This window comes from Elephantulus edwardii, unplaced genomic scaffold (assembly GCF_000299155.1).
Source record: "Elephantulus edwardii isolate Elephantulus edwardi_28Jun2011 unplaced genomic scaffold, EleEdw1.0 scaffold00151, whole genome shotgun sequence".
NCBI classification, from domain to species: Eukaryota; Metazoa; Chordata; class Mammalia; order Macroscelidea; family Macroscelididae; genus Elephantulus; species Elephantulus edwardii.
Window position 1 is genome coordinate 330673 of NW_006399901.1, and position 27263 is coordinate 357935.

At 49.5% G+C, this 27263-nt stretch overlaps 1 protein-coding gene across 2 annotated transcripts in view; it reads right to left on the reverse strand.

Moving 5' to 3' along the window:
- ASCC2 (activating signal cointegrator 1 complex subunit 2) overlaps window positions 1-27263 on the reverse strand; it is a 38028-nt gene that overhangs the window by 6626 nt on the left and 4139 nt on the right. The window contains exons 2-14 of one of the 2 annotated variants that reach the window (XM_006894772.1): window positions 26001-26159; window positions 25469-25639; window positions 23576-23705; window positions 16906-16973; window positions 15972-16082; window positions 15231-15343; window positions 9811-9885; window positions 9274-9381; window positions 9023-9091; window positions 8729-8803; window positions 7311-7482; window positions 5729-5943; window positions 4825-4943 (exon numbers count right to left, since the gene is read on the reverse strand). In XM_006894772.1, coding sequence (XP_006894834.1) covers window positions 4825-4943; window positions 5729-5943; window positions 7311-7482; window positions 8729-8803; window positions 9023-9091; window positions 9274-9381; window positions 9811-9885; window positions 15231-15343; window positions 15972-16082; window positions 16906-16973; window positions 23576-23705; window positions 25469-25639; window positions 26001-26159 — 1585 coding nt within the window. The remainder of the gene's footprint in view (window positions 1-4824; window positions 4944-5728; window positions 5944-7310; window positions 7483-8728; window positions 8804-9022; window positions 9092-9273; window positions 9382-9810; window positions 9886-15230; window positions 15344-15971; window positions 16083-16905; window positions 16974-23575; window positions 23706-25468; window positions 25640-26000; window positions 26160-27263) is intronic. The other variant, XM_006894773.1, reaches the window with a different exon arrangement.

Below are 27263 nucleotides of genomic sequence, written 5' to 3' on the forward strand. Positions count from 1 at the left end.
CAACCGTAGGCCAGGAAGTGTGCTGACCTGACATGAGAGTGTCTGTAGACATGGGACACAGAGAAGAAGGGCCTCCCGCTCAGAGGGATGACTGGGGGGCCGGGGAAGGAGTAACAGAGGCCCCATAGGAAGCGTTTCCTGATGGAAGATGAGGTAGTATTGCTCTAGGTAGGGAAAACCCTTGGTCCACAGGACCTTCCACATGCACTAGAAACAGGGGCTGACATTGCTGCTCATGGCTCTTTGCCAGGCTGGGGGCTAGATGGGAAAAATAAAAAATTAAAAAAGAACAGACGCGGAAAGGGCTCCAAGCTTGCCTGGGGAGGTAGCGACGCCAGGGAGAGCATGTCCACTTACTGAAGGCTCATGTCCTGGGGAGCAGCCAGGTACCAGACCATATGCTGGATCAGAGGACCACGGTCCACCAGTGTCATCATCCTTTGTGCTACACCCCACAGCCCCTAGTCCTTTCTGCCCCCGGCTTTGGGCAGCAGGATGGTTCCCACTGTGTGACTTCTGGCTTTCTGGCAGGATGGCAGAATAGCCTGGAAAACTCCACTCATCACAGGTGGGTCCTGGGAGATGGCATAGCTGGGGACAGCAGAGCCTGGTACCTGGGGCAGGCAGTCAGCGAGGTGCAGCTTCAGCCCCATGAGCTCATTTGAAGGCACAGAAGAAAAGGAGAATCAGCTGGAGAGAACGTCAGTCAAGTCAGAGGCAACAAGACCAGCGGTGCGGGGACAATCTTTTGGGCAGGTCAAGTCCATGGCCTCCTGTAAGGCAACGGTGGCCCAAGGGACAAGCAGGTTCCTTGCACCTCCTCTACCCTGTCCAATGCAGGTCCAACCAAGCTGGCCCCTAGGAGGTGACTCTGGACTTTGAACTTAGACTCTCAATCCTTCATTTTGCAGGTAAGGGCTCAGGGAGTCCAGGGAGACAGAGCCACCTTCCCAGGGTCACACAGTTGTTAACAGCAGAGCCAGGGACAGAGCACAGATCTCTTGACCCAAGGCTTTACGCTGCCACTTCCCCGAGCCACGTGACCCTGGACATCTCTTATCCCCTCTCAGCACCTGCGTCCTACGGTTGATATGAGGTTGAAGTACAATGGTGCACAAAAGCAGACCTGGTATCTATTGTTGTTGTTATGTGCCATTGAGTCGCTTGCCTCTCATAGCGACACTATGTACAACAGCCCTAAACTCTGCTCTGTCCTATGCCAATCTCACTGTCTCTGACACACCCACACCAATTATTCCAGTCACTGAATCAATCCACCTCCTAGAGGGCCTTTCCCTCTTGCACTGTCCCTTCACCCTCCCAAGCATGACGTACCTCTCCAAGGACTGGTCCCTTCTTGAACATGTACAAAGTATGTCAGATGAAGCCTCAGAATCCTTGTCTCCAAGAAACAGCCCAATTTAACCCTCTCCAGGATAAGCCTGTTCATTTTCTTAGCAGTCCATGGTACATTCAATACTCTTCTTCAGCACCACAGCTCAAAGGCATAAATTCTCCTTCCATCATCCCTAGTTATTGTCCAACTCTCTAACACATAGCAAGTGACTGAAAAGACCATGGCCTGTATCAGGTGCACCTTAGTCTCTAGAGTGACACCATTGCTCTTCAGTACTTTGGAGAGGTTCTTAACAGCAAACTATTCCATCGCAATACACCTTTTTTTTTTGGTGGCAGAGGCTTTATTCCAGGCTAGGTGTGGGGTCAGAAATGACGTTGGGGTAGGCCTTGGAATGGGGTGGGGCCCGAGGTGCCTGCAGCAGCAATGTTGCATTGGGCACCAAGCCTGCAGCCTGCAGTGTGAGGGTGTCGTCACTGCAGACCGTAGGTGGAAACGTGCTGAAGATCTCGAAGGTAGAGGGGTCCACAGCCCTGGCCTTGGCTAGCAGGGAGCGCACATCACCCACAGTGTCACTGGGCCACATCATAAGCAGAAATGCTTGCTCACATGCAATACATCTTTTAATTGCAATGGTATCTATTAGACTCAGTAAACTCAATCTGTTTTTTTCGATCACAGGACTTGTCAGAGCCTTTAATATATGAATGTAGTCTGACTAAAGGAAACTTGTTTCCATCTTCTGGGGTACACGTCTTCAAAGGAATCAGGGGACCTGCACTGTATGCACAATGACTACTCCATTTGGCCAAGAGCTCCTGCAACCAGCATGCTCATCTACCCCACAGCCACTTTCCAATCCATGTTACCTTTTGATAGACTCTCTCATCTCTTTTCCATCAGAGTCCTGGGCCTCAGTCTTGTGACCCAGTTATCTCAAAAGCGGATGTTAAGGGTATCTGGGAATTTCTGAAAAAAGTTTCTTGGTTTTTAAGAGCCATACAGAAAGAAAGATCTGTTCCAGACTTGCCTCCCAAAGCAGTTGCTCTGGAGGTGATGTCAAGAACAGCTGCAGCCACTCTGTGGCCTGAGGCATCAAGTGATGGAAAGGTGTAACATTAACAACAATGTTTCTGTATTCCCTCAACTACCTTGCAATGCCCTGTCACATGAAAACAGATTTCCTTATTCCTTAAGGCACTGAGCTGATGAGTGGACACAGTGACTATAACCACGCATTTGAGAGATCATGAGGATTGCGCAGGACAGGGCAAGGTTCTGACTTGTTCAGAGGGTCGCGAAGAGTCAGAGTCAACTTGTCAGCATATAACAACAAGGCATTGCATTCGCATAAAACATCATACCTCATTTGGCATGCATACATTTCAACCCAAGAAGGGTGGACTTTTGCCATTTTATTTCTCAGATGTTCCCTGAAACTCCTCAGATTAGGGCAGGAGCCCCACCAGGTGTCCTCTCCACCAGACATTCCCACCCCCTGTCCTTGTTTAATGATTCTGTCATGCTTGTTTAATGTTCTAAGTCTTTCCCACGCTCGCCTGCCCTGTGGGGGTGAGGCCTCGGTGCCATGCCCACTCTTGCTTCCCTGGTGTCTAGCACCGGAGCAGCGGTAGTAAACGGCTGGACAAATATTTGCTGAATGAATAAATAAATACCAAGCACATGAATGAAGGCTTTGCCTCTTCACAATCCCTCCTCCTGGGTCACCGAGAAATCAGTCAAGTAAATATTGTTGCCTGAACTCTCCACCTGGAAGCAATCCAAGAGCAAGGTCATGGCCCTCTCTAGGGCTGGTGGCCTCTGTGTCAGCCCCTCCGATGACCATGGCAGCTGGGACTGGCCCCTGGCAGTTGATCGTCAGTGGCCTGAGACTGACAGGACGAAGCACAACCTCATGACAGCCTGAGTGCTAGAAAACCACAGACTGAGGTCAAGGGGCAGGTTTACTGCCAATGATGCCGGAGCTCGGCCTTAGGGGTTTCTCACATGCCCTGTCGCATGTGACCAGGTTTCCTGGGCTTGAGTTGGGGCCAGTCTTCTACCAGCCGGGGGACCCTATGTCTTCCTGCTCCCCACAGCAGGAGCCTCAAGCTGTGTGGAGCAGCAGTCACTGATGCAGGATAACATCTCTGGGCTGGCAGCCGAGATGGTGCAATGTATGTGACTAAGCAGTTTGCAGCGTCTTCCTCTCCAGCAGCCATATGGCTGTGCAGCTGCCTTGGGCCTGTGCTCCAAACCCTCCGCCAGTCACACTTCCCTCGCTGGGTGACCCTGGGGACAGCGGGGAGAGTGGGGGCCTCCACTTGAAGTGGCAGCCCGGGCCTCTGCCACCGGATGCCTAGCACAACAACAAGGAAGGTGCCCTCCCCTGTTGGAACCTCACTGTCCCCTTCTATGTGATAAGGAAGGGCAGGGCACACTTGTTCAAAGGTTGTTAGATTTCTAGATTCCAGGGGCAAAAACATTTCAGGTGAAACTGGAGGAAGATGGGTTTGAGTCACCAACTTCTCACTGTGCCAACCTCTACTAAATCGTGTGCTTTCTACTACCACCACTAACTCTATTCCAGAGCGAGGTGGTCATCTGAAAATAGAAGCGGTGTCAGCTCCTGGAACCCTCATCACACTCCCTAAGCCTCTGCTTGGAAAGCAACCCCTTCCCTGTGTGGCAAACGGATACCTCCTCACCCCGCAGCTGCAGTCAAGTACCCTGTGCTGGGAAGAACATCCTGCCTGGCTGGCAGCCCTGCCAGAGGCTGTTACCCCGTGCGCCTCCACCTCACAGCACTTGTTCTATTTGCACTTTGCCCTAGCTTGTTTGATGAGCTGATTAGCACAAAGTCCTCACGGGCAGGGGCCGTGTTCATCCAGCTCCCCACTGAACCCCCAGCACCTGATCCAGGTCGAATGTTGAAAGTACCTGGCAAATATTTATCAAACGAATGAATAAATCATGAATGAACCTTTCAAAGCCAAAAAAGTACGAAGGGTATACATCAGAAAGAAACAGGACAGCCCTCAAATGGGATAGCTCTCTTCTGAAAGGCTTGCTCAGACTGGGGTCTTACTTTTCTCTTCACGTCACAGGCTGAGGGGGCAGAAACCAGACCCTGAAGCAGTTTTTCGGAAGCGTGGCCCAGTGCTACCATCCAGCAATTTGGTCAAGATGTGGAAAGATTTTGGACGGAGGAGAGGATTTTGGCTCCTCTGGCCTCTTGCTAACAACAATCAGCAATCACTGAAAACCTCCTCACTGAGCCCAGGCCCAAAGCACAGCCGTTACAGACCCTGCTGTGCCTTCTGGAAGTCACGCAAGTTCAAGGGCGTGAAGGGGCCCCAGAGGTCAACCTCCACGGACAGTCCCAGAATGAGATGGCCCTTTTGTCTCTCCCACTTTCTGGCTGTACTCCCAGAACTAGGGGTCCCTGGGGTCCCAGTGCACTTACCTCCTGCCCTTATGCACTCGGCTCAGATCCACAGAGTCCCTGCTGAACACATCAAACTCGTCGTTCTGGAAGACGTTGTGACGAGATGTTAACAGAGGTGTTGGATCTGGCTTCTCCTGTCTGGAGGGGGCACAGAAATCCATTTAAGGGGACCAGCTGATGCCCACCTGGGCCCACTTTGCCAGGCCACTCGACATCCATTAGACTCTTCGCTCCTTTTCAACAGCCACATTCAGAATTTAAACAGCTATCAGGTCGAGAGGCAGGCTGGCTCTGTTCAGCTGCTGCCTGGGTACACAGCCACCTCCAATAAAGCCCCCTTTATTCCCAGTGTGTCAGTCACAGACCGTCTTCAAAGTTCCCTCTCAGATTTAATGCTCAGGACAGCTTTATGAGACAGGTACCCAGAGGTCACACCACCTCTTCCCTTCCTAGTGTCCTCATCTGTAAAAGGTGACACAATGTGGCTGACAAGCTTGTCCCGAGAGACACAGCTTGTGTCACTGATTCATTTAATGAGCATCCTTTGTTCATGGAAGAAGCATTATTCATTCCTTCATCCCTCCTGTCTCATCCTCCCTTAAGAATCTGCTGGGAAGGGGCTGCCCAAGAACTTTGGAATTTGGAAGGCGCTAGGCAACCCCTTTGTCACATGATGTGGCTCGACTGGGTCTTCCCTGTTAGCGTAGAAGGGATGCCCATTGTGCACCCTCTCTGTCCCAAAGGGGCATGTGAGAACCTCCTAAGGCCCAAGATCTGTTTCCCAAAAAAGGCATTGATTGGGAAATAACCCTGAAGAAATGGGAAAGCAGGCTGAGGCCTTGGACATTAACAGCACTGAGTGGGAAGTTGAGAGGGTCCCCGGATGAGGGCCTGCCTCACCTCCTCCCACCTCTGTGTCTCACCTGTCTAGGCTGCGGTCCAGCTGGCTGAGGGCCGGGGCCAGCCGCTCCTCCAGGATGTTGTTGATCACCTGCTCCGGGTCATAGCTGTAGTGCTCCAGGCAGGCCAGGATGAAGCCCTCGCCGAGGTCCGGCAGCAGGTCCTTCACCTGGGAGATGAGCGAGTCCAGCTCCACACCGGACACAGCGGGGCTCAGGGCAGCAGCGGCCCCCATGCACTGTGGGAAGGAGCAGAGTGAAGGAGGGAAAGGGGATGGCTTGCTTGGCCGAGTCATGCAAGGGAACAGCCTCGCACTTGACTGAGAGTCAGGGACTCTAGTTCAAGTCCTAGGCCTGTGTCCTCCACTCATCTCTCTGAGCCTCCATTTCCTCTCCTTTGAAAAAAGTGACCTTCAAGCTTTACCTCTGTGATACTTCCAGCTTTGTGTGACTTTAAACGTCACTTCCCGTCTCCCTCTTGGATTCCTCCTTTAGAGGAGGAATTCTTTTTAGTAAGAGTGAGCCCCTTCACAAGCTGCTCAATGTGGCTCATTGTCTTAGGCCTTCCAGTTCAGATAAAGAGCCTGTAACACTGTGATTAAAGTGCCTGACTGCTCAGTGTAAGGTCAACAGTTCAAACCCACCACCAGTGCTGTGGAAGAAAGACATGGCAATCTGCCCTAATAATGATTATACACTTAGAAAACCTACAGGGAGGTTTACTGTCCTGAAGGGTCTCTGTGAATTGGAACTGACCTGACATCAACATGGTTTGGTTTGGCTCTTTGTTAAGGAAATACAAATCATACAAATCAAACCCTAAAAATGCTCCATGACTCAGATAAGAAGTCAGATCAAGGTGAGAGGGCAGGGAAAAGGCAGTGGAAGCTGTCATTCTTTAAGGTCCCTCAGTCTAACAGGAAGACCACAGGGTCTGTGCCCGGAGAACCGAGAACTGCCAGTACTCACTCACTATGACGCAGATCTAGAAACCCCAACAGCCCTGTGGGGGTGGGGGGCACACAGCTCCCACCTTCCAGATAAAAAAAAAACCAGCAAGGCTCACAGCAAGTGATGTGTGTGCCCAAGGTTAGAGAGCTTGGAGAGTGACAGAGGCCAGCGGCCTGAGCCCAAGGGGGATGAGGTTTAACCCGTGACATGCAGCCTCCCAAACACACAGAAAGAGTCCTAGGCCCAGGGGCTAATCGGTACAGTCACAACTCGGCCAATTCTGGAAAAATCTGAAAGTACTACAGCAGAGCTGCCCAGGCTTGCTGATTCCTGCAGCTCCTTGGAGATAAGTGGTAGGTGACCAAGGACTCACCCATCTGCGTAGAGGAGGCACAGGAATGATTTCACACGAAAGTTTCAGCCTCTTTAATAGAGGAAACTGAGGCTCTGAGGGCTTAAATGATCTTTTCTGGCTTTTGTCAGAGCCAGTCTTACCCAGGGTCCTCCCAGGGGAACAGAGGCCTGTCAATTCCCAAAGCAATCCTTTTTCCTGGAGTGTGGAAACAAAGGAGGGAGGGCTCCCGGCTGACACAACCTCTGAGATGGGGCAGAGAGGGCAGGGACACTGGGGGACAGCCCTGCTCCAGACACACACCTCCTCTTCCTCCAAGCTCTCCAGGTGTGATGGTGCCTGACAGACTGGCTCTGACACCCCATTAGGCTCCTCAGCCACCGACGGGTCTTTAGCCTCCACGGCCTTCTGTCTGTCCACCCCTTCCCACGCGCTCTCCACAGCCTGGAGGATGTAGGCGGTGCGCGTCTCATCACTATTAAGATGTTAAGGATGTTTCTCTCTCCGGTCCCTCAGCGTTCTGTGCCTCTCCAGCATCTCGGAGGCAGTGGGATTTCTCAGCCCCTGTCCAGCGTCTGACCATAGGGCTTCAGCCACTGTGTTCTGGGCTGTACCCAGTGGGTGTGAGAGACACCTGGGCTGCGTGAACAAAGAGGTCAGATCATGGTCACACTGATACGTAACAGAAAGCAGCTCTGGCTCAGGCCCAGGACCCGAGCATCCTGTGTCAGAGCACCTGTTCCGACCAGCCAGTCACTCCTCCCTCTATGCTGACCACTGGGAGGAGGGTCCACGAGGGCCTCCACCTCCATGCTTCCAGGTCAACCTGCAGGGCTTCCCTGAGGCAGGCCCTGCCACCCACCCCGACCACCATCATGGCCCCTCACAGGCCTGCTCCTCCTGTCCCTCCTCCCTCCCTCACTGTGGGTGGTGCCAAGCCAGAAACCAGGGAGTCATCCTAAACTCTCCTACTCCATTTCCGGCACAACCCCTCATCCTCCTGGCCTGGATGCCAGCAGCAGCTTTCTGCCCAGACCCTGGGTCTCCAACGGTGGCATCAGGCCAGTCCATACTCTTCTCTGTGGCTAGAGACCTCGTCACTACTTCAGACCCTTCCAGGGGGCCCAAGGGACTGCAGGATACAGCCCAAACCTCTCAGGGGGGTCACCACAGTGCTGTGCAAGCTCACCTCTCTGCACCTCACCTTCCCCATGGCCTAGCCGTGCCCTACGCATCTGTGGGCTCCTCCAATGAGCCTGTGCTCTGTCCTCTGAGTCTCCACACTAAGCACATGTGTGGCCTTGGCCTTGGCCTTAGCTTTTAGTCCTTGGGTCGTATTTAACGTAACCATCACTTACACCTAATGGTCCACCTCAAACTCCACTGGGATACATGTATCACTGACTCTTTTCTGTCTTGAATTCTATCATGGCGTTCTCTGTAACAGCCTTGTGTGTTGCCCGCCCTGGCAGTGAGGCCCATGAGCGCAGAGGCTGAGTCCACCTTGGAAAAACGAGCACAGTCATGATGTTTAATAAGATCCTAAAGCTGCTATACCTCCCTCGTACTGGGAATCAGGGTCACATATCTGAGAAAAACCAGGGTTCAGGCTGAGGCTGGGCCGTCGGCATGCCTCTCCCTCTGCTCCTCTGTGACCCAGTCACCCATCTCTGACTCGCCCGGGTTGGGACCCCTTCCCAGCAGCAGCAGCTGAAGGATACAAGTCCGCTGAGGCCTGCTGCAGCAAGCTGACATCTTCAGCCACGGGAAAAAGCGCATCATAGTCCCGGAGGAACCTGCCGGGAAGGGAGAGCGTAGATGGGAGGGCCAGGGCCACAGGGACACTGTGTACCTTCCAGTGACTCCCATGTCTGCCGCCTGACCACAAATCCCAGATGTCAGCAGGCACCCGTGATGGGCATAGAGCCGAGGCTTGAGGATGTAAGGCTCCAAGGGCGCAGGTGGGGAGGGTCAACGGCTGTCTCACTGTGAGGTCCTGGCGTGGCCACACTCACCTCTTCTCCTGCAGCAAGGAGCTGAAGATCTGAAGGAAGTCCTCAATGTAGCTCTGGACATTGTCACAACTGGGAGGGGACAGCAGGGCAGGTGAGGTCCCTCAGTGCCAATGTGCACTGCCCTCTCACACCCGTCCCTGCCTGGTGAAAGCGCCTGCCTCAGTCTCCGTCTCCACTCACCGGGGGGAAACGCTCTCAGTGGGATCCCAAAAAGGGTGCTCCCACCAGGGAGGCAGCTCGCTAGGGCTCACCTGCTCTCCAGGATGGGGAGGAGGCAGACCTGGTTCAGGAGGATGTGAAAAATCTCCGTGAGCTTCTTCTTAGAATGGGAGAGCCTCTGCCACAGGTCAGCGATCAGCCTTCGAGGGGCAGAGAGAAACGAGAAGCGGGGATCTGAGAAGCAAAAAGGCAGCCGGAAAATTTATATCCAGCACTTGTACGTGTCCCTCTATGGGAATGAGGAGGCGTCATGGTTCCCTTAGGAAAGCAGCTGTCAAGACGGCGATAGGTTCTGAGTTCCACAGCCACTTCTTAGGCCTAACAGAGGGTTGGGAACCAGTGGACCTTTTCGTGAAAGCTTGGAGTCCCAGCTGAGGGAGCAGGTTCTGGTACCAGGGCCAGGACACTGCCAGGGAGGATGGAAGTCTTGCAGCTGCACAGCCCTATATCTGACCGGCTGTTTCAGGGATGGTAACGCTGCCTGAACGGGCAGGGCCCAGGCTCAAGCCCAGATCTCCTGACACTAGGCCTCCCTTTCTCAAAACATTCCTAGTCTGACCCCACCTTACCTACTATCTTCAAGCCTCCTCTTCTTAATTGCAGAGTCTAGTTCAGGGATGGCTGCTTCATAAAAGGACACCAGTCTGTGGAGGCACAGGCAGATAAAATGCTGGACTTGGGAAAATCAAGACAACACAAGCAAGCAGGAAGACCCATTTCTTGCTCACCTAATTTTCTCCTGGGAGCCCCTGGTTCTCCTCGAGCCCACCCTAGAGCAGGAAGCTGTGGCTCCCTCGTGGGAGGTAACCTGAGGCTGCCTGTTCCACCCAGACGGGAACCCAACGGCACGGTCCAGCCAGGCTCATCCTAACAGATCAACCACGAGACCCCCACGACTCTCTGCAGCTTCAGAAACAGACACAATTTCACTCTTCCTCCAGATCTTAAACTCCCAGCAGCTCCCTACCTTTAGTAAGCAGACCAGATTCCTCTATAGGCACAACCAGATCTGATTTTTTGGTTGTTTTTCGTTTTTCTTCTTGTGTACAATCAAATCAGATCTGACTGGCACAAGAGGATATTGCCCCTCCTTCTCCAGTGGGGCATCTGGTGGATTCGAACTGGGCACCTTTAGGATTGCAGCGCAGCTTCTTGCCACTGGGCTGCCAGAGCTCCCTCAGAACCACATCTGGCTCATGAGAGCCAACCTTGTTTCTCACCTCAGTGACTTTATCCCATTTCTTCCCACACTCACATCCTGGCCACAAGGACCCTCACCGTCTTCCCCACGACTGGCAACCCCAGAGGCCTCTCAAGCTTCTTACAGGCTAACATCCAACACACTCCTCTGGCCGTCTATCGACTAGGCTCCTCCTCCCTGGGTTCCTTCTGATCACACTGACCCCCAGGGCTTACTCCTTCCCAGAACTCGGTGCCAGCCCTTCAAATCTATTGTCCTTACAATTTCATATGCAGTTGTCCTGCTTCGGGAAAACAGTTTGTTGGTTCCCCAAGATGCTAAACACAGAAATACCACGTGGCTGTTAGGGGCTGTTGAGTTGACTAAGACTCACAAAACCCCGCTGAACAGCAGAGCAGATCCTTGCCCTACCTGTGCCATCCTCACAATTGCCACCACGCTTGAGGCCACTGTTACAGTCACTGTGTGACTCATCAGCATTAAGACCCAGCAATTCCACTGCTGGGTGTATACCCAAAAGAATTCAAAGCAGGGATACAAGCAGACACTTGAACATCAATGTTCACTCAAGCATTACTCACAACAGCCGAAAGGCAGAAGCAACCTAGAAGTCCGTCAACAGACAAATGAAGAGAGAAAGTGAGGTACAAAAATGACAAAGGAATATTCAGCTGTAAAGTCTAACAAAGTCCTGACAGATACTGCAATATGGATGAGCCTTGGAAATACTATACCAAGTGAAATAAGCCAGACACAAATAGTATCTGAGACAATGAACAGATAAACTGTGGTACATGTGCACAATAGGGTACTATGTTACACTAGTGAACAAGAAAAGAATTCACAGAACGCCACATAACATGGATAAGTCTGGGAGACATTATGCTGAATGAAATCAGCCACAAAAGGATAGATACTGTGTAGAAGAACGTCATTCAAAAAGCTAAGGGAAGGTATTGGAGTTGCATAATGAATATGCCAGCGACTGCCAACAGAACAGACAAGCCAGTCTCGGCAGAACTGCAACCAGTTCTTCCAAGTTCACCGCCAAGTGCTGCTTCGAGGCCAGGAAGGTGAACCTTCATCTCACATACTTTGGCATGTCGTCAGGAGGGGCCAATCCTTGGAAAAAGACATCATGCTGGGAAAAGTGGAAGGTCGGAGAACGAGAGTAAGAGTCTCAACAAGATGGACTGTCCTAATGGCTGGGAGAGTGGGCTCGGGCATGTCAGAGAACGGGCAGGGCAAGGGTCAGATCTGCTGTTCGGAAGGTCACTGTGAGTTGTAGTCGACTTGATGGCATCCGACAACAACAAAGGGAGGTCAGCACACAGCGAGAATTGCTCTTGCGTGGCTATCACGGATAGGGAGGGAGAAAGAGTAGAAATGAGTCAATCCATAACGTTGCTGTTATGTGACGTTGAGTCACAGATACATACTAAAATGTGAGGGGGGAAAGGCAATATACTACCGGGATGATCAGCATAGTACACTAAAGAAAGAGAAGACAGAGGGGTTAATGGAGATGAGAATCATACAGAAGAAGTGGGGATGTGATCAGATTGTGGGTTTTATAATTAATATTACAGAACAAAATGTGTATGAATGGTTGCATGAAAAACCAATTTGCTTTGTAAACATGCACTCAAATCACAACAAAAATGTGGAAAAGAATTATATGAATCCACTTTTGTGAAATGTCTAGAATAGGAACATTTAAAAATCTGGGGCAGGGGTAGCAGAAAAAGGGGGTAACCATATAAGGAGATAGAGCATGGATAGGGTGATGGATAGGTTTTGGACACAGATGGTGGTAACAGTTGCACAATATGGTAAATATCATTACGCATACACATAAAAATAGTGAAAATGGCAAATTTTATGCTTTGTGTGTTTTATTTCTTGTTTACCATCAAGTCGGATCCAGCTGGAACAGGAAGAGACCCTCCTTCTCCAGTGAAGCATCTGGTGGATTTGAACCACTTGCTTTTGGGATTGCAGCGCAGCTCCTTGCCACTAGGCCACCAGAGCTCCCTTCCTATGTGTACTTTACCACAACAATTTCCTTTTCCAATACAATTACAGGCAGAAGCCTCTTCTCTGTGGTAGAATTCTTCCTCAAAACCTCTGAAGCGTCCCAAGGCAGCCTGTGTGCCCAGGACAGGGCTGAATCTGGAGCTGGCACTGTCAATGCTTTGTCTCCTGATTGATCGGCTTCTGGCAATCTCTACCCTAGGCCTGACATAAGCAGAAGGAAATGAGGCCAAAAGGGGCAGGCCCTGCTAGGCCCACAGATGGCACCAGAAAAGGACAGGGCGAGCAGCTTGGCCCAGACAGGCTCAGGTGCTGCCAGGATCTCTTGCTGATGGGAGGGCAAATTGGTACAACCCCTACAGAGGGCAATTTGGCAAGATGTACCAAAATTTTAAAAGCACATACCATCTGTCCCTGAACTACTTCTAGGAATCCTCTCCTCAGCTTTACTTGCAGAAGTGCAAAATGAGTGTGCAAAGTTAATCTCTGAAGCAATTTTATGAACAGGGCTACTGAGCACCCCTCACAATGGAACCCCATTCAGCAACAGAAAAATTCCTGGCTCTTCAATGTGCTGATCTGGCACCACCATGAAGGAAAATGTCAACAGGATGTTGTTGTTTGTTGTTGTTTTTGTGTGCTGTCAAGTCAAACCGACTCACAACTGACCCTCCAGTGGGTGTTCAGAGGCAGTAAACTTCACAGGATGAGAATGCACATCTGTCTCTAATGGGGCAGTTGGTGGATTCGAACCTTGTGCCTTCAAGATTGCAGCACAGCTTCTTAAACACTAGACCACCACAGCTCCTCAACAGTATGTGTAAGACTTAAAATATGTCAGAACTAAATTGTAAAAGGGGCAGAGAGATATACAATGCACACATCTGTTTGGACATGTGTGACGTATTTCCAGAAAATTCTCTGCAAAACTAATGACAATGGTGGTGTGTGAGAAGGAGAAGAGAGCAACTTTTCACTGTGCATTTTAGGCTTCCTGAGTTCTAAACTACATGAACGCCTAAAAGCAAAAGGCAGAAAGCGGGGTGAAGAGGAGGACTGCTGACATGGACTGAGTGATGTAAAGAGACTTCTCAGGAACTGGGGGTGTGTCATTAACAGGATGTGTTCCAGGCGGGCCTCGAACACAGTCCCAACAGGCTGGGTCAACCCTGGGCTATTCTCGGGTCAAAGACAGCATCTCTTTACATCAGTAGTGCTTTCTATTCTTCCTCATCTTCAGCCCCCTCCTACCCCTTGGCATGCTCCTTGCTGGAGGTCGGCGCTTCCAGAACTTCGGGAGATGTGTTAACAAAACGGGGGAGACCTGTGTGAAATGGAAAGAAATAAGCAGGATACGCAATTCTACGAAGGGAGTGATGGCAAATTACAGTAAAAGCTGCAACAGGCAGAACATGTATAAGGTGGAAACGTGACAGGGGAAGAAAGTCAGCGGGTGTGTATGGACCAGGGTTCCTAATGGAAAGTGACAGGCTGAGAATTTTCAACACTGGGAACCACAAGGCAGCTCCATCGAGCTTTGCTCACAGGTTCACTGTTGGGGGAGCTCTCACGAGGAGTTTTCATTTCCTAACTATTTTCCTAATTTCCTACAAGCACATGCCACTTTTCTCTTCAGAAAACACACCTTTTAAACAAAGCGAGCGGCTACAAGCCTCTCCCAACCCCTTCCCTTCTGGCGGAAATGCTGATTGGCATTTTAACACTCTGGGAGGGACGATCAGTCCTAAACATCTGGTTTTCAAAAGCTGAAGGGAACAGGAAAGAGCCAGGGCACCAGCTGCCATCCAGACGCGTGCCAACACTAGCTAAATATTTGTTGAGCGGGCAAACAAGTGACCGAACGGACAGACAGCTGGAGAGATGGGTTGGGAAGCTCCCAGAAACTCCTGTGGACATTCGGAAGAGGAACCTGGCAAGAGGGACAGGCCAGAGAGCGCTGGGAATGGGCTAGTTCCCACTATTGCCAAGTCATGTGCAGGCTGCCAGGCTTTTGCCCTGGTCCAGGAACACTTAGGCTCAGGCAGCGCTTTGTTATTGCACAAGTATCACGCTCAGGGGCTACACGGTCCCCCTCCCTGGTGGGGCTCTTCCTGTGATTCCTCTGACCCAAGCTTCCAGCAGCTCCCCACTGCCTGAAGAATAAAGATTCAAGGACCCTCACATTCTGGCTCACTGAACTCTCCACGACCTGGCTAGGCCCTGAACACTCTTCCACCCTTCTTGCTTGGAATGCCAATCCCATCACTGCATCCTCCACTTGCCTCTTTCCAGAAGGTTCCCTTTCATTCTTCAAGGCCTAGGTTAACTGCTGCCATGAACTCTGCCTTATTCATGAGACAGAAGTTTGCTTGGGTTCCCAAAGTGTTTCATAATGTAGTAACGGCAGTCAGTCCTACTTGCAAGCACATCTGTGTTTCTCCGGTCCAGAAGCTAAGTCCACGGGGAAGTGGCCACAACATGCTGTCTCCCACTCATTCCCCTATGCGCACCCACAACAGGGCACAAAGTAGAACTGAAGTGAAACTCCCTTCTTCTTGCCTTGTTCTCCCCAGCTCTGTTCGGAGCCACAGAAGCAGTGTTTCTAACACACAAGCTCTGCATGCATGGGACAATCCTTACCTCCTCTACTCCACCTTCCCAAATGGCCTGGCACACTCTAAGCACCCAGTAAATACAACCTAAATGAGTGCATGAACCAGCCCTCTACCTCCATAGCCCACGCTACCGATATACCTGTAACAGAAATCGTGTTTCTGGAAGGTTCTGCAAGCCAAAGGGAAGATGTCCAAAAAGGCCCAGAGCGTAGTGCAGGTGTCACAAAGATAGAGAACCACGTCCTTCAACTCCTGGTGCCAAAAGAGAACACGTCATCATTCTCCCCTGTCACCAGCTACAGCTCCCCAGAGGGTCTGGGACAAGTGTGACACAGCTGGGTGTCCCCCAACAGCAGACTGATGCACCGCGGGGATGAGAACACTGGATCACATGACAGGGTCCTGACCCAAACCTGGCTGGACCGTCTCAAGGACCTGTCACGGCTACTAGACTCTGAGATCCATGAGAACGGGCACTCTGTCTGCTTTTACTTACTGCTTTATCTTCAAGGCCTAGCACAGGGCCTGCGGTGCTGAGGGCATTTCAGTACCAGTTCACTGAAGGAGTGCCTCAGTGTAGGAATGAACTCCTTAAACTAAACAAGTTAATTGAGGCTAGAACCCTAACCTCTGAATCCTACTTCTCCGCTCTTCCCATTAACCCCCAAAGGAAACTTCCAGAGAGAAATGAAAGCCTGCTACAAACATGCATAGTCTGTGTGATGGGACTAGCTGGTCACTGAACTAGGGAGAGGGAGAAGCTGCTGGATGGGTGAAAAGATACACTTTTCCCCTCATTTAAATCTTCCCAGTGTCAGAGCAGGTGAGCTCTGGCTGAAGGGGGGGCTACCAGGCAGGCAGGGTAAGCAGCGTATCTCACCTGGAGAGGCATGTCACTTGGGGTCACCCGGTCTCTCTCTTCCAGCTTCTGGGGTGTGGCGCAGGCCCCATCCCCTTGCAAGCCACAGTGCTGGAGGATATTGTTAAAGACCTGTGGGATGTATGAGGTGACTTTTCAGAGCAGCTAGGACCAAGTCCCCCCAGTTTGGCCAGGTGTGGGGCAAGTCATCCAAAACTGCCTTGGGATCTTGGGAGCACATAAGGCCCTGAGACCCGTACAGATTTTTATCTGCTTGAATAGGATGAGCAGGTACGTGGGGATGAACACTTAACCTACCCATTCAGCAACATTCCCGCATCCCTAGCAGATGCCTCTTGGTGGGAAATGTATTACAATAAAAGAGATCAACAAAAGGGGAGCACAGAGCCCCCAGTAAAACCACATGAGAACTGATTCCACTGACCTTATGGAGTTGAGCATGCAGTGCTTATAAAAAACTACCGTGAGCAGGGGAAACCGCTTGGTGGTTGGGGTTACAGGGAGACATTGATCTTTCTCTAGACTTCCCCCACATTTCCTACACTGAACAGCATTCTTTTATGTAGTTATTTTGTAGAAATGCCAAGGTCTGATTACAGAAGCCTAGGTCTCTTAGGGGTGTATCCTAAAGGGCAGAGATTGGTGGGTAAACAATAGAGAATGAAACCTAATATCTTTTTTTCCACCCTTAAGCCTGGTCAGACCTTTAGATGGCAGTTCAGTTCAAGAAAGAAAAGGAACAAATAAATCCACAGGGATGTGGGGAGGGGGAAGAACTGGCCTGTCTGGAGGCAGCTCTAAACAGCTCTGGAGACAGGGGAAATAGGCATTGCATTTCTTCCCAGCTTTTCCAGGAGAGGTAAGAAACACCATCATGTTCGAACAGCACCGTCTACTTTCAGTTACCCAGGACAAGGTTGACAAGTATTGGTACCTGAAGGATGGTGGGTATGGTTTCATCCAGGTCATGATAGTAATTTGGCTGCTGGGTGAAGATGTTTCCTAAAAAGAGAACAGTAGGGATTGGGGAAAGAGGGTTGGGGGTGGAAAGGACATGTTATAAAAGGCTGCCAGAATGTTCCACAAACTTTCACCCTTTTCTATGGAGGAGGAGCCCTGGCCTCAGTCCCTGCTGGCACTGGGCTTTCTGGCCCAGACTAGAAACTTCCCTCGGGGTGAGGGGATACTTCGCTCAGTATAATTTAACCTTTTCAATACCTCAGCCTGGAGGATTATGTAAAAGACCAAGTCTAGTCAAAATGGCTGGTCTCGCTGTGCCCACAGTGATCACACATGGACACCTTGCCTTGTATGATGGCACCGGCTTGGGAAGTGGGGGTTAATCATCCAGGAAAGCTAGAAGATAGGATTTCTTTGCTCAAGGAACCTGAATGCTATGATCCAGAAGTCTTGCCAGGTCAAAGATGCAAGGTGATTCCAGGGAGAACATTTTTTCAGGGCATTCTCCTGTGCTCCCTCTCTCTGCTTTGGAACAGCCTGCACTTGGGGTTGTTCCTATGAAATGATGTGGGTGTTTACTATCCTCTGAGAGCTGGTGATGAGAATACTGGGCTGGAGCACGTGGTAATTGGAATACAAAGCAAGTTCGGGCCTTCCAAATGGTGACCCAGGGAGAGAGGGCAAATTAGAGCCAGCTGAGAACCGAACCGCACAAATCATCTATAATGAACCGCCAGATCATCTATAAAACTGGCATACACGGTCAGCTCATTGGCAGGATTGTTGTTGTTGTTGTTATGCGCTGTCGAGTCATTTTCGACTCATAGCGACCCTATGTACAACAGCCCTAAAGCGTGCTCTATCCTGTGCCAATCGCATTGCCTCTGACACACCCATCCCGATTACCCCAGTCACTGAATCAATCCACTTCAAAGAGGGTCTTCCCCTCCTGCGCTGCATGATGTCCCTCTCTAAAGACCGGTCTCTCCTTACAACATGTCCAAGGTATGTCAGACGAAGCCTCAGAATCCTTGCCTCCAAGGAGCAGCCTGGTTTAAGCCTCTCTAGGATGAATCTGTTTGTTTTCTTGGCAGTCCATGGTACATTCAATACTCTTCTCTAGCACCACAGCTCAAAGGCGTTAATTCTCCTTCTATCCTCCCTAGTCATTGTCCAACTCTCTGATGCATAACAAGTGATTGCAAAAACCATAGCCTGTATTAGGCACAACTTAGTCTCCAGAGAGACACCGTTGCTCTTGAGTACTGGTATTGGCAGGATTATGCAGTTCAAATCCACCAGCTGCTTTTTGGGAGAAGGCTGGACAATCTCCTAGGTGACTAACAGCCTCTAAAAACCCACTAGAGGGTCAGCTAAGAGTCATTACCGACTCCATAGCTAGCAATAAGGATGATGTGAAGGGTGGGTTTCCTCAGACTTTGGGCAGGCTTGTCCTTAGGTTCTTTATTGATAACCCTGGAGCACTTATACCTGGTTGTCATTGTTCTCATGTGCCTTCGGGTCACCTGTGACTCAAAGCAACTCTATGCACAATAGCCCTAAACCCTGCCCTGTCCTGGTGCCAATCTCACTGTCTCCAACACATCTATGTCCATTACTCCAGTCACTAAATCAATCCATCTCATCGAGGGTCTTCCTCTCCTGCACTAACCCTCCACCCTCCCAAGCATGACGTCCCTCTCCAAGGACTGCAAAATCCCTTCTTGCAACATGTACAAAGTATGTCAGACGCAGCTTAAGTCAGATGTAGCTTCAGAATCCTTGCCTCCAAGGAACAGCCTGGCTTCACCCTCTCCAGGATTTGTTCCTCTAGCAGTCCATAGCATATTCAATACTCTTCTCCAACACCACAGCTCAAAGGAATCAATTCTCCTATCATCCCTAGTCACTGTCCAGCTCTCTCATGCATAGCAAGTGATTGCAAAGACCATGGTCTATATCAGATGCACCTTAAACACAGACTAATTTCACGAAACAATGTGTAAGCAAGAGCCTGTGGTGATGAAGGAAGACATTCAAGCTGCTCTGAAGGAACTGGCAAAAAACAAGGCCCCAGGAATTGCTGGCATACCAATGGATATATTTCAACAAAAAGATGCTGCCCTAGATGTGCTCACCAAGCTGTGCCAAGAAATCTGGAGGACAACCACCTGGCCAACTGACTGCAAGAGATCTATATTTGTTCCCAGAAAGGTGATGCAACAGAGTGTGGAAATTATCGAACAATATCATTAATATCTCTGCTGAAGATTATACAAAAATGACTGGAAGAGCACATCAACAGAGAACTGCCAGAAGTGCAGGCCAGGTTTAGGAGAGGCCATGGCACTAGGGATACTGTAACTAATGTTAGATGGCTCTTAGCTGAAAGCAGGGAATACCAGAGGAATGTCTATCAGTGTTTCAATGACTATGCAAAGGCATTTGACTGTGTGGATCACAACAAACTGTGGCTGACTCTGAGAAGAATGGCTAATTCTAAGAGCACTTTAGCTTATGCTAAACTTACACCTGAAGGATTTGAAAAATCAAATCAAAGTCCAGAGGGAGTCAGATGAGTTAGCAAGTCAATAGGGGGTTAAGGCTTTCCAGGAGGCCACCAGGTGATTGCACAGAGCTGTTTTACCTGCTTGGGCTTGCTCAGAACCTCCCATCTCCAGACTGGAGTTGAACCTACAACCTGTGAGGGTGTGTCCCGAGCAGACACGCCCACTTCTCTCTCTTCACAGGCAGACTGTCCCACCACCACTTCTGCCCTCCCTGTAAAATCCTCCTCACCACCCTCTCTATCCCCCACATCTGCAATCTACTGGGAACCATTCTCAAGCTCAGAGAAGCAGCTTTGGCTCCTCCTTCGGGTTGGGGTGACTGCCTAGTGCTGACTCCACCAGATGCAGCTGTCATCTTTTTTTTTTTTAATGTTGATTTTAAATTTTTTTTAAAAATTTTTATTGGTTCCCAAAAATCATGCTTATGTCAAAATAATCATGTTTTGTATATATACTATGTGTTTTATACAATCATTAATACACATGAGGAGAAGTGAGGCATCAGAATTGGAAGACAATTCATCAACAATTTGTGTTATTCAGATGACACAACCCTGCTTGCTGAAACTGAGAAAGACGTGAATCACTTGCTACAGAAGGTCAAGGACTGCAGCCTTCAATACGGATTGAGGCTCAGTATCAAGACGACAAAAATTCCCACCACTGGGCCAATTGGCAGCATCGGGATGGATGGTGAAGAGATTGAGATTGTTAACAGTTTTAGTTTGCTTGGCTTCACAGCCAACACTCTTGGCACCAGGAGCCAGGAAATTAAAACAAGTATTGCCATGGTAATGTCTGCTGTTAGGGACCTCTCCAAAATACTGAAGAGCTCACTCTGAAGACTAAAGTGCGCCTGATATGGGTCATGATCTGTGAAATCACTTGCTATGCGTTATAGAGCTGGACAATGACCAGGGAGGATAGACGGAGAATTGATGCTTTGAGCTGTGGTGCTGGAGAAGAGCACTGAATAACTATGGACTGCTAAGAGAGCAAACAGGTTTGACCTAGAGAGGGTGAAACCAGGCTGCTCCTTGGAGGCAAGGATTCTGACGCTTTGTCTGATATACTTTGGACATGTTGTAAGGAGTGACCAGCCTTTGGAGAAGGACGTCATGCTTGGGAGGGTGGAGGGATAGCACAGGAGAGAAAGACCCTCTATGAGGTGGATTGATTCAGTGACTGGGGTAATGGGGGTAGGTGTGTCAGAGACAGTGAGATTGGCACAGGATAGAGCAGGGTTTAGGGCTGTTGTACACAGGATCGCTATGAGTCGCAGGTGATTCAATGGCACATAACAACAACAAACATATTTTATATAATTAATCACCATTGCTTTATGCCTACAGGAGTTCTGGTGGCCTAGCAGTAGGAAACTGTGCTGTAATCTCAAAGGCATGCGGTTCGAATCCACCAGCTATTCTGTGGGAGAATGATGGGCAATCTCCTGCCATGCAATTAACTGCTTCTGGGTCGGTTCCAACTTGAAGGAACACAATGATGACAACAAAACAACTATGCCCATTATCACTCTGTCTTTTCAAGACCCCACTGGACCTTTTCCATTACTTCATCCCCTGCTTCACCCACCGACCTCTGCCATCCCTCGTCTAAGCCGTGCCTCCTGGCTGAGGCCTGGGAGCAAGGACTCCTCTCGTCTCCCCTGGGCGGGACCCTGGCACTGATTCCCCATCCACAGCGGCCCACTGGGCTTCCTCTGCAGTTACACTCACAGGCAGGCCCATGCCTCCTCCTCGTCTGGACCACCAGGCCTGGTGGGCAAGGAGGCGCTCTGCCAGTCCCTCCAGTACTTGAGTAACAGGGGTGTTTTACAAGCATCAAAGCGGATAGTATTTCACAATCCTTGAGGGCTGTGCTCTCTTTATCTGATTCCAATGACAGTGAAGATTTCTCGGACTTTTGATCTCTTCAAGAAATAACGGTGAGGCAGCCTTTGAAATGTACACTCTTAGACTAAAGTGAATCAGATAGCCAGGGTGAACAGGAAGCAGTGCCAAATAGATCAAGGCAGTCCATGGGAGGGCTGAGGCCCCAATTTACTCCGGGTTTGCAAAACAGTTCCAAAAGTTGAACTGAAAAGGCCTTGATTTCAAAATGACACTTGCTGATTCACAGTACCGGTTCTGAGGTTAAGAGAAAGAAGAAGAAAAAAAGGGAGTAGGAGACAGAATAAGGACTGGGCCTCTGACCAAAGACCAACAGGCCTGTTCCTTTTATCTTGCCAACCTTTACCTGCCAACCTCTTCACAGTGGATCTGCTTTGCCCAGGAGCTGCGGTGGCTCTGGGCTAGCGGGCCAGTAGGCGTGCAGTCCCCTGCTCTACGTTCCACACAGTGAAGAGGTGCCTAATGTCTTTATCTCTTTTTTGCAACCTCGTTGGAGAGCTAAGGAGGGGTTTCTCCTTAATAAGCCTATGCGAATTCTTGATGTGAGGACTGAGAAACATCTTCAAACCCCTGGAAATCTCTCAGGAGGTTCATTATTTTTCTAGAAAGCAGTTTCCTCTCTTTCTCCAAGAGGTGAGTGACACAGAGCAGGAATGTGGCAGCAGGCTGACACATGGCTCTGTCCTGGGGCTCCTGCGGCTGTGGCCAGGTGTCACCTCCAGCAGCCACAAAGGCTCTTGACGCTCAATACACTCACGGTGGGCTTTGCCTCTGCACACAGCTCCGCTCCTCTCCCTTCTCCTGACATGTCCTACTTCCACCGCTGAGGCCACTTTCCCCTGGAATCCTTCAGACTTCTCTCCAGCTCACCTCACCCAGCCCTGCTTTATTCTAGCCTGTCCAGCAGCCCAACCAGGCTCTTGCCTTCAAACTCACACTGAAGCTCCTTCAAGGCCTCCGCATCCACATGCTGCCAAGATTTAACCTTGGTTCCAGATGGCTCCTCACCCTGCTTCCAGCACCTCAAGGTCGCCCACGGCCTCAGAACAAGAGCTCGCACTGATCAAGTTCACCACAGGTGGTGAGCTGAGCAATCTATCCATACTACCGCGCACTGAATCCTCAACATCATCTCATTTCTCCTATGAAAAAAACTGAGGCTAAGAACCAGTTAAATAAGCGACTGTAAGAGCTCACATAAACATGAATCATTAGGAGGGAGAAATGGTCTACATACCAATTACTTTGCTTTGGATTGCATTTATTTTACTTAATAAATTTAAAAATTAAAGGGGGGAGGATACCATAAAAAAAAAGAGGCTGATAGTGGTCAATATGGATTAAACGGTATGGCCCTAACATATACACGGCAAACCTCCCTCCTGTTCCTGTGGTTTGGAACATTGCCCTCTCCTGTGCCACTATCATGAGGCAGAAGTCAAAAGGGGTATCTGCTGGGGCTATGACCCCTTTACAGTGCTTCCATATCTGATAGAACCTTCTAGCTCACTGCCTTCTGATGGGTTCTGAAGCCCATTTCTGTCACAGGCAAAGAGCCCTCTTTGAACTTTGCCTGTGTGTGTATTCTCAGCACAATGCAGACTGGTGACACTCGTGAAGTCAGTAATAAATAAACCTGAACCAGGGTGCAGCACAGACCAAGTGCTCAAGAGTGAAGCCCAAGTGGTGTGAATCCTGTCTAGGCCACTGGGCTCTCAGGCACGTCTCTTTCATTTTAACCTGCTGTCTTAGGTTTAAGTGGATAAAGAGACACTTATCTTAAAGCAACAATTCCAATTAAGAGGCACAATGTTTAGCACAGTGATGGCTCCCTATGAACATTCAGTTACCCTTCATTGAGCTGCCTCCATGTTTAGCTCCAACAAAGTCTCAATCCTTTAACTGTTACACTGACTCTAAGATGCCAAGATCTTCAAGGACAGGACCTCTGTGTTACACAGTTTCATTTCCATTTCCCACCCCCCCACTCCTCATTTCTTTCTAAGATGACATAGATCTCTGTTATGTGATCTGCAATTGCCACTTCCCTTCCTGCTCCCCCGCTGCCCTGAACCCCCGCCACCCCATCGCCCACCTTTGGAACCACTAGTCTGGCACATGAGGACCATCTCTGGACCACCCTCTAGGCCGACTTCCTACAAACCTATCATCTTTTGGAGCAGCAGCGAGTTGCCTTTTCCAAAGAGCACACAGAGGTCCAGGATCTTTGGGATGTCGAAGAGGAAGTTATTGTAGAGGATTTCGCCAAATGCAGAGGTGGAGATGAAGTGATCCTAAGGACAAAGACAGAGACACGGGATGAGAGACTTTCAAAAGGCACCTTCCTCACAAAGACTTGAAGGGGATAAGTTACTAAAACAGTCCTCCAACACCACCCCATGGCTCAGCCTCCTGTACAGACTTAGGGCAGCAGCTATTTTTTTCCCAACAGCAAACTGTAAAGCTGTTGGTTGGAAACTCATTCTGATGGTAAATTTATGCTAATAAAAGAGGAAAAATTCAGAAAAGAAGGCTGAGAATGGTTGTACAACTCAAAGAATAAAATCAACGTCACTGAACTGTACAAGCTGCTGAGCCGGAATGGACCCACAGCTGACTTTCTGACAGGTTTTACAGAGTTAGTGAATCACAAGGGAGGAGATTTCCCATCCTTTTCCTGAGGAGCAGCTGGTAGATTTGAGCTGTGCGCCTCTGGGGCGCTGCAATGCAGGGCAGCTTCTGACCATTAGGCCCCCAGAGCTCCCTGAATTATACACACATTAACTGTCTGATTCGTGTCCCTTTCACTTTGTATATTCCCAACAAGAATAACATAGGGAGTTTTCAGGTTATGAAGGAGATCCATTCCTGTGTGTGTAAGTGAAATTTGTAGGTGATTCAGAACAAGTACATCCAGTTCTCATTTAGCTCTTTACAAGAGAAGGAGCTCTCGTGGGACAGTGGTTAAAGTGTTTGCCTGCTAAATGAAAGGTTGGTGGTTCAAACCTATGATCTGTTTGATGGGAGACTGTGGGAGTCTGCTTCTTCAATATTTACAGCCTTGCACACACTGTGAGACAGTTCTACCCTGCGCCAGAGGGTTGGTATGAGTTAGAATCGATTTGACAGCAGTGAATTTAAGCTTTGGTTGCTGCTGCACAAGACTGGGCTTGTAGCATTTTCAAGGATTTGAAGCTCATTTGGAGCAAGTGAATGACTGTGATGAAGAATGTGTTTCTAGGAGGGATTGGTACAGTCTTTTCAAAGTGAGGGCCGATACAGATAAAAGGGCAAAGTTGTTGTTGTGCACCATCAAGTCAGAACTGACCCACAGCTGACCCTCCAGCAGGTTTTCAGAGGCAGTTTAATCACATGAGAGGAGACTGATTGCCTATCTCTCTTCTGCAGAGCTGCTGGTGGATTAGAACCATATGCCTTTGGGACTGCAGTGCAGTTCCTTACCACTGGGCCACCAGAACTCCCTGAAGGGCAGAGGACAACTGTTCAGAACCTGAGAACTGCCTGTGATTTTTTAAAAAAATCTTTCTTGAAATATACATACACACATTTAAAAGAAAAAGAAAAATTCTCAAAGGAACATGGTCCCTAACAATGTTTATTGTGAGGGGAATTCTGTGGCTGACCTTTACTGTTGCCACAATATATTTCTGTACCATCTGAACTGGTCAGAGGCAGCACTGTATTTGAGAAATCAGGAAGAAAAATGGTAGATTTTTGCAAAGTGCATACAAGTTCCTTTCAAAATTCAGACTCAATGTTTCCAATTGCTGACGCACAAGAAAAGGCAGAGTCACGCGCCAACTGGCCAAGAGCCCTCAGCTCCCATTGAAGAAACGCTGGGTGTAATGAAGCCGGCCAGGTGAATGAGAGGATAAGGGTGGTGGCACAGATTCCTCCTTCAATGGTGGGAATAAAGGCCGAGGGGAGACAAAGAGGAAACTCGATGCTTGCAGAGCCTTTATTCCCAGGGGTGGGGAGTCTGGCCCAGGAGTGTTGGGTGTCAGGTGGTGACTGGTCACAGGACCAGGGGACTTACTTTGGATTCCTTGTGAGTGGACATGCGGAGGAAGGTGAGAAAAACACTCCGCTGTAGGTGTTTCTGCATGTCAACCACTTCGGGGGCTGGGGCCACCCATTCATCAAATTTCCGGGGGACGTAGCGTAGGTAGGAATCCAGGCACTTCTGGAGGGTCTCATCGAAGATAACCTGGACCGGGAGACAGCAGAGCAAGGATTATTTAATCTCTGAGGCCTGAGGCCTTGCGAGTGGGCTATGCAGGGGGGCTGACGGCCTATCAGCCCTGACCTACTGCAGACACTCCCACCCCAAGGGACCAAAGAGATGGAAATGAATCAAGGGCTAAACATCAGGTACTGCAAATGACACGTGGGCAGGTGTCATGCAAATGTCATAAAGACTGTGACAGAAGACAAAGCCCTCCAAACCACAATTTGCTGGTAAAGATCAAGTGTTAAAGAGCTCTATGTGCACATCCTGAGGGAGGAAGGCATAACACTGCAATCACACGCATGGCAAGTGCTCTGTGTTCATTTGGAAAGAAAGTTACCTGGCACCAGAATTTGTCGTGAGGCAAGGCCAAGAGCCAGTCCAAGTCATTGGCGACGAAGGTGGCGCGTTCCAGGTACTCCTCCACTAGGGCGGGAATGTTGTCTTTAGGAGGTGGTTTGTACAACACAAAATACCGGTCTGCCTTCTGCTCGGGGTGCTATAGATCCAAAACCACGTGGCAGAGGTTAGTCAGCCCGCGCCCCTTTTGCCAACCCACAGCAATGACAACACCTGGCTGTTCCAACTGGTGACCCTCCAGGGAGCTGTTGAGCTTAAAGGCCCGAGTGTACCTAACAAAGGGGGCATGGTAGCAGGCCGGGAATATACAAGTCATGATTTTGAAGAATATTTAATGCTGCAGGGAAAAGTTAAGGGGGATAAAAAAGCAGGACACAAAATTCTCTATTTAACATAATCAGCTCTTTCCTCCCTTTAAAAGCATAGCTATTTAACACATTCACATATTGGTCAGCACTAAAAAAACCTTATAATGTTTATCTCTGGGAAGCAAGATTGAATTTATTTTCTAATTTGTCTAAACTGCACACGAATTACTTTTTAAGTTAACTTCCAAGTATATGCGTGAGCAACTTCCCCCCCCCCCAAAAAAAAAGTGTCAAACAGCACAGCTGCCTGGAGTTAATTAAGCAGGCATTATTAACCTTCTCTAGGGGTTTACAATATACCCGCCGAAAACATTTGGATGGTCTGCTGGTTTTTCTTTCTCAGCCAAATGGTACCATGTCTATGTATTATTATGCTCTATACCCTTTTTTGTGTAACTAGGAGGAAGAACTTTGGTAATTCTCTCAAGGATTCTTATCAAGTTAACTAAGGTTTCAGCTTCGAGTCACAAGTTCTCTTCTAACCCTCACCTCGCCATGAACAAACGTTGCTTTGTTCACCATAAAGAGGAGTCGAAAGGCTCAGTTTTCGCCTCTGACTGTATAAGGGCCACATTCTCTGGGGGAAGTGGTAGCAGGAGGAAGGCTGAACAACATCTCAGCTGTTATCAGCCCCAGGCCGCCCACTTCCAGGTCTGTCCATCCAAGGGCCACAGGAAGGACACATCTGATTGGTCAACCATCTCAAGAACCACACCGCCTTTCTTGCCCTGATACATGTTTTCAAACTGGAGTTTTCTAGTTCTGCAGTGGTTCTTTGGCGGCCAACTATTGGATGAGTCCCCAGGACTCCCTCCTATTGAAGGCAGGGTTTATATAGAGTGTGTTGGGGGGGGGGTGTTCAAGTTCAAATCTGT